General features: G+C 53.3%; 1 protein-coding gene across 3 annotated transcripts in view; it reads left to right on the forward strand.

The window, feature by feature from the left end:
• Positions 1-7,156, forward strand: part of IL16 (interleukin 16) — an 89,046-nt gene that overhangs the window by 74,370 nt on the left and 7,520 nt on the right. For all 3 annotated transcript variants that reach the window (XM_006142651.3, XM_027769049.1, XM_006142653.3), the window contains exons 14-15: positions 2,394-3,477; positions 5,173-5,341. In XM_006142651.3, the coding sequence (XP_006142713.1) occupies positions 2,394-3,477; positions 5,173-5,341 (1,253 nt within the window). The remainder of the gene's footprint in view (positions 1-2,393; positions 3,478-5,172; positions 5,342-7,156) is intronic.

Below are 7,156 nucleotides of genomic sequence, written 5' to 3' on the forward strand. Positions count from 1 at the left end.
CCGCGTGACCCCGCCTGTCATTCGCTGTGAGTCTGGGGAACCTACTTGGCCTTTCTGAGCCCCTCTTCACTCACTGGCAAGGAACCCCAACATACGGGCCTGTTCAGCAAGCACTCCTAGAATTCTGGGTTTACGAGGCTCTGCTGTGGTGGGGCGAGGGCAGGAGGAGAGAGCTGGAGATGAGACAGACCAGTTCCTGCCGTCAAGGAGCTTCTAATTGGGGCAGGAAAAAGGCACACGCGCGCACACACATACACACACACAGACACACACACACACACACACACACCCCGTACTCCCATGGGAGAAAGGCACGTGAAAGGCTCCAGGGGAATAAGTGATAGCACGAATAGAAAGACCTAGAACGCCTCACCCCGAGGGGGTGCCCCACTGACCAAGGCTCCCCCGCCCTCCCTGCCCTGAGTCATCCTGATTGAGGAACACAGCAGGGCTCGCCTGGGTGTCCTGCTGGCAGGAGCTCCTCACCCCTTTGCAAAGGGCTCCCCTACAGGACGACCAGCCTGATTCTCACAGCAGCCCCCGAAAACCGAGCACCTGGTAAATGCTGCACCCCCCTGCCGTACTATGGGGTCAGCCGAAGCCACCAGGTTTTCTGGATCGTGCAGGCTTCTCTGTGAGATGAAGGTTCAGCGCTCGACCCTCTGCTTCCCCTGAGGTCTGGCCTGGAGATGAGGGCCGGGAGGGTGCGGGAGCCCTTCGGCTGGGACCTTCCGCATTGGGCATGCCCCAGAGCATCGTGCTGGCTTCCCTCGGTCCCTGGGGGAGACGGTCCGGGCAAGGCAGCCTCCCCTTCCCATGCAGATCGGAGGCAGATTAGCCTGGGAAAGCCCCCACGTGCTGCCCCCTGTGGGGAAGGGCTGAGCGGGGCAGGGCAGGCCTGCGGTCCTCGTGGGCACAGACGCCTTTCACACTGGAAGCCCCCTGGGCCTTGCCGCGTTCTCTGAGCTCAGGCTGCATCCGGCGGGGTCCCGCCAGCACCCAGAGTGGCTCCTCCAGGTTCCAGTTTGTAGCCACGGCGGGAATAGCCCCAGAACTTTCTACCTGGAACATTCTCCTTAGCTCCTCAGGCAGGGAAAACACTCCCTTGCCGAGCCAGCTGACCAGTGCCCAATGGCCCACGTAGAGGGGCACATGCATCGAGGGAAATGCTGATCTGGCGAGAGGGTCTGAGGGCCGTGGGCAGCCGGGGGCCCATCTGCAGGACGTATGTGCATATTGGGTTTTGAATGACACGAACGGTCCACCAAATTCGTTAGCCACGTGGTGACTGGCTCGAAAGCTTACAAGGTAAGAGAATTGCTTTGGCTATCGCATTTTTTAAAAACATTAATTTCGGGGGACCAGCAGATGGTGTAATGGCTAGATTGCTGGACTCCCATGTCGCCGGTCACGGTTCAAGTCCTGGACCCGGTGACTTAAACTCACGCCAGGTGTGTGTGTACCCACGATCCTGAAAGGAAAATGGAGGAGAAGGGATTACAGCCATCCCCCTGGGGGGGGGGTGATTTCTTGCTTCTAATGGAAGCAATTTCCAATTTCTCGCTTTCTATCTGTCTCTGCCTTTCTGGTGAGTGCATACGGCCTATAGCAAAAACCTCTCCAAAAAAAAAAGTTTATTTTGGAGAGGGCCTCGCAGGTGGTGTAGTGACTAAGGCGCTCGACTCCCACATGGTGGAGGGCAGTTTGAATCCTGGACCTGGTAGCTTGCTTTCTTACCTTCCCTCCCTCTCTAGTCAGAGTAAACATAATCATAAGAATAATAAATAAAATGAGATAAATGTAATCATTTTAATATATGTATATACTTTAACCATTGAAATGTTTAATTTTAAAAGTTGACTTTTGTAAGACACCCCACACTCTGACCCACTGCCACTCCCGTCAGCCAGCCTCACGGGCACACACGTGTCCAGGGAGACCCGGACATCCTCCTGCAGCTTCAGCCTGGGGTGTTGGGGCACTGCCATGCCACTGCAGCCGGACACCTTTCACGTTTTTAACGAGTTATCTGGGAGACTCCTTAGTGCGGTAGAAAGGACAGGGACTTGGGGAGCCAGGAGGTACGGGGCCTCGCCCCGGCTCTGCCATCTGGGACCCCTCGCTTTCCTGAATGCTGGGGTCCTCGGTTTAAAGTGCCAGCCATCGGCCCAGGCCGTCTCTGAGAGCCGCCCAGCACGAACGCCCCATGCTGGGAAGCTGCTCTCACCTCTGGGTGTTCGATCCTGCCTGTTGGCACCGGGAACGTTCCCACCTCGGTGTCCCCCACTTCTGTCATCTCCCCCCCAGAGTCCTTGCCATCCAGCTTTGACACTGGGACCTAGGGAGGACGCTCGCGGGAGGTGACACAGCCCTGGCCTTCCTTCTGTCTCTAGTGACCCAGAGGTCCCCAGCCAAACACCCGCTGCTCAAGAGGCAGGCTCGGATGGACTGTAGCTTTGAGACGGCACCTGAGGACCCGTGGGTTAGAATCTCAGACTGCATCAAAAACCTGTTTAGCCCCATCATGAGTGAGAGCCACAGCCACCTGCCGCTACAGCCCGGCGTCAGCCTGGGTGACGGCGGGACACAGGGCCACCCAGACGGCGCGCCACCCAAGCTGGATGCGGCCAACGGCACTTCCAGAACGCACAAGGCAGCGGACGGAGGCGCCGTGAAGAAGGGCCCGCCCGTGGCCCCCAAGCCAGCCTGGTTCCGCCAAAGCCTGAAAGGTTTGAGGAGCCGTGTCCCCGATCCGAGGAGGCTGCCCGAGACCGCCTTGCCGCCTCAGCCGACACCCGCTTCCAGGGAGCCCCTGGGGACGCACGTGCGGGCCGCCTCTTCCATCAAGCAAAGGATCAGCTCCTTCGAGACCTTGAGCTCCTCGCAGCCCCCTGACAAAGGCGCCCCGAGGCCGAGCCTGCAGCCCTCCTCGGGAGAAGCAGCGAAGCTTCCTGGGAAGCAAGAAGGACGGTTTTCCGGCTTCCTGGGGCGAAGGGCTCCCCCAGCTGCTGAGCACAAGCAGCCAGAGCAGGAGCCCCGGCCCCCAAGTCCCCCTACCGCCTCGGAGGCCAGCGACCCCGGTGTGTCCGAGTCCCCTCCCCCAGAGAGGCCACCCAGTGAGAAAACCCTCCCTCCCGACCCGGAGCCCCTGCTGAGGCTGCTGTCCCTGCGGCTGGAGGACCCTCCAGGCCCCGTGCCCAAGATGCCCAGCCAGCGCGCACGGAGCTTCCCCCTCACCAGGACCCAGTCTTGTGAGGCGAAGGCCCCCGACGAGAAGGCCAGCAAACTCTACTCCATCAGCAGCCAGGTGTCCTCCGCTGTCATGAAGTCCCTGCTGTGCCTCCCGACCTCAGGCTCCTGGGGCCACACTCCCTGCATCTCGAAGGAAGGGGCGTCCCCAACGCCACCGGCCAGTGAAGACTCAGCTGCGAGCAATTCCGCCGAAACCCCTGCTCTCGACATGGGGTTCTCGCTCAAGTGAGTGTGTGTGTCCCTGCTCTTCCTCCTCCTCCGCTCCCTGCCTTCTACCATCGTCCCCTTTTCAAAACTGTCCGAGAGTTAAGACTGCTCTGTGTTCGCTCACGTGTGTGTGCATGTGAGTGTCACACTCGGGCCTTCCATATTGAGGTGTGTTCATTGTCCTGACGTTGGGAGGGGTGAGAGGTAGGGGTCAGCCTGGACCCCTAGAGAGTGACCCATGGAGCTTTGGAAGGCCACTCTCTGAGATGTCCCACCATTGCTTAGGAAGAGTGGACCGAGGCCAGGAGACGTGTCCCCGAGACTCCTTGGGGCTCTCCAGATGCAGCCCACTGTCCCCAACCCTGGCTCAGCCCCCCGGACAGGGTGGGAGGACGTCCGGGGCCTTGTCCTGGCTCACCCTGTAGAGCATGTTCCTTCCACACTCAGCCTCCGCTTCCTGCTCAGTTGAAATTAGGAGGCAGATGAGCCCCGCTGCACAGAGCCATGGGGCTCGGTCTTCCCTCTTTAGATCACCACAGCTCTGTGTGATTTGTGGCTCTCTCACTGCTGAGAGAGATCAGAGACCCGCGGCCCCGGATGGACCATCAGGTCCCTGCCACTGTAAACAGCCATGAGGGAATGGGAATGATCTTCAGGGATACAACACATGGTTACAAACACACCTCAGTGTGGAGGGCCTCAAGAGCCAGGTCTGTTCATACCTCGCCAGGAAGGGTGCTCTGTCATGCCAGGCAACGGGGCCCTTGAACGTTTGGGGGTTCCCAGTTGTCTGCACACTTTGGCTGGGAGCCTTTTTCTGGTTGGAACCGTGAGGCCCACCATCGGAATGTTCTGCCATGGGGTCCTTTCACCTTTTAGCAGCACAGGTCTAGCAGGCAGAGGAAAGGACTCCTGTATTATTGAAAGCCCCCCCGAACACAGACTATGTCGCTGAGCTAGAAAGCATAGCAACACAGACCCAAGTGAGTTCAAAAGGAGGGAAGACTATTTGGGGGCTGATGCGGGCCAGCCAGGCATGGACGCCTACGACGGCTGGAGAGGAGCACACGTCTGGGTGGCTGTGGTGCAGGTGCAGGCTTGTACCACGTTTCAGCTGTATTCTGGGCTGAGGTGTGGCGGTTCAGGACACGGAACACCAGGAACACCAAGAACACCAGGATCTACGACACCAAATCCTGGATCGTGAAATTTTATAGCCGTGTGCCCACAGAAATGCTATCTGTTTTCTTGAAGCCCTGAATTCCTCATGTCTACAGGGGTAGTAATATGTACTCCAGGCTGTCGTACGGGGTAACAGAATGCACAGAACCATCTGGCACCGTGCCTGGGATGCAGTACAGGTGGAGTACCCCTTCACGATGTGGACCAGAAGTGTCCGATTTCAAACCTCATTGACATTTGCATACACATTAGCTCTCTAAGGGACGGGACCCGTGTAGACGTGAAATTCTTACATCTTACACACACTTTGTATACAGAGCCAGGGGCAGTTTTAGGCAGTTTTAGTATTGCCATTTTGACAGTGCCCTGTCCCACGGGGTCAGGTGTGGGATTCTGCACTTGTGACGGCCTGTCATTACTCAAAATGGTTCACGTTTGAGGGCATTTGGGAGTTGGTCTTTTTGGAGTAGAGATGCTTAGCTTGTGATTATGCAGTAAGTGCTCGCTCTGACTACTTTCTCCCTGTGAAAGTCTTTCAGAGTTGAGAGAATATACAAAGGGTCTTACCGAGGTCAAGGAAGCCAGTGACAGAGACCCCTGCTCCCCTCAGTCGAGCCAGTCGGTCATCTCCCTGCTGAGCTCAGAGGAATTACAAAAACTCATCGAGGAAGTGAAAGTTCTTGATGAAGCCACATTGAAGGTAGGTTTCCGGTGTATTTATAACCGAGGTCTTGCAGGCTGTGGGCCCACATCAGTGGGGGTCAGGGGGAGGTAGCTCATGGAGCCCCTGAGCACTGAGGCTTCAAAGGCGGGAGGAGCTAGAGGGCCGTGGTATCACCTGACCACAGCTAGACCCTTCCAAGGGGGCTTCGGCAGCATATGTAGGATTTTTTTTAATAGAGGGTATTTGTGCTTCCCAGAGTATGTGCACACACTTCATTCACCCATCTCATTAGGATTTGAGGCACATGTCACAGGCATGTCCAAAGTGACATACATGTCCAAATTGACACACGTGTCACAGGCATGTCAGAAATGACAAATGTGTCAAAAATGACACACGTCCTGGGCATGTCAGAAATTACTTGTCTGAAATGACACGTGTGTGAATTACACACGTGTCCAAATTAACACATGCCCAAAAAGACACACGAATTGAAAATGACGGGTCAGAATGACATATGTGCCAAAAATGACACATGTGCAAAATGACACGCATATCGAAAATGACACGTATCTGAAATGACAGGTGTCAGAAATGATACACGTGTCAAATTACAAATACATGTAAAATTGCCATATGTCAAAATTGACATGCATGCCCATGCCATACATGTCCAAATTGACACATATCAAAATGGCATGCATGTCAGAAATGATGTGTCAAAATGACATGTGTGTCACATGTGAAACATGACATACGTGACAAAATGACACGTGTCAAAAAGACAAGTGTCAAGTGAGAAACGACACACATGTCTAAAATAACATGCATGTAAAACATGTAAAAATGACATGAGTCGAAAATGCCACGCATGTCAAAAAGACATGCGTGTCACGTGTCAAAAGTGACATGCATGTCAGAAATGACATGTCACATGTAAAAATCACATGCGTGTCAAAATGACGTATGTGTCACATGTCAAAAACGACACGTTAAAAATGACAGGTGTCAAACGTGTGTGACATCTCAAAAATGACATGTCACAAGTGACATGGATGTCAAAAATGACATGTGTCACATGTCAAAAATGACGCATGTATCACACGTCAAAGACATACGTGTTAACGACATGCGTGTCAAAAATGACATGTCACATGTCAAAAGACATGTGTCACAAGTCAAAAAATGACATGCGTGTCACATGTCCAAAATGACATGCGTGTCAAAATGACATGCGTGTCAAAATGACATGCGTGTCAAAAATGACGTGTGTCACATGTCAAAAATGACATGCGTGTCAAAATGACATAAGTGTCACATGTCAAAAATGACATGCGTGTCAAAAATGACATGCGTGTCAAAAATGACATGTGTCACATGTCCAAAATGACATGCGTGTCAAAAATGACATGTGTCACATGTCAAAAATGACATGCGTGTCAAAATGACATAAGTGTCACATGTCAAAAATGACATGCGTGTCAAAAATGACATGTGTCACATGTCCAAAATGACATGCGTGTCAAAAATGACATGCGTGTCACATGTCCAAAATGACATGTGTCACATGTCAAAAATGACATATGTGTCACATGTCAAAAATGACATGCGTGTCAAAAATGACATGCGTGTCACATGTCCAAAATGACATGTGTCACATGTCAAAAATGACATATGTGTCACATGTCAAAAATGACATATGTGTCAAAAATGACATGCGTGTCAAAAATGACATGCGTGTCACATGTCCAAAATGACATGTGTCACATGTCAAAAATGACATATGTGTCACATGTCAAAAATGACATATGTGTCAAAAATGACATGCGTGTCACATGTCAAAAATGACAT

The sequence above is a fragment of the Tupaia chinensis genome, unplaced genomic scaffold, assembly GCF_000334495.1.
Source record: "Tupaia chinensis unplaced genomic scaffold, TupChi_1.0 Scaffold000078_1, whole genome shotgun sequence".
Taxonomy (NCBI): Eukaryota; Metazoa; Chordata; class Mammalia; order Scandentia; family Tupaiidae; genus Tupaia; species Tupaia belangeri.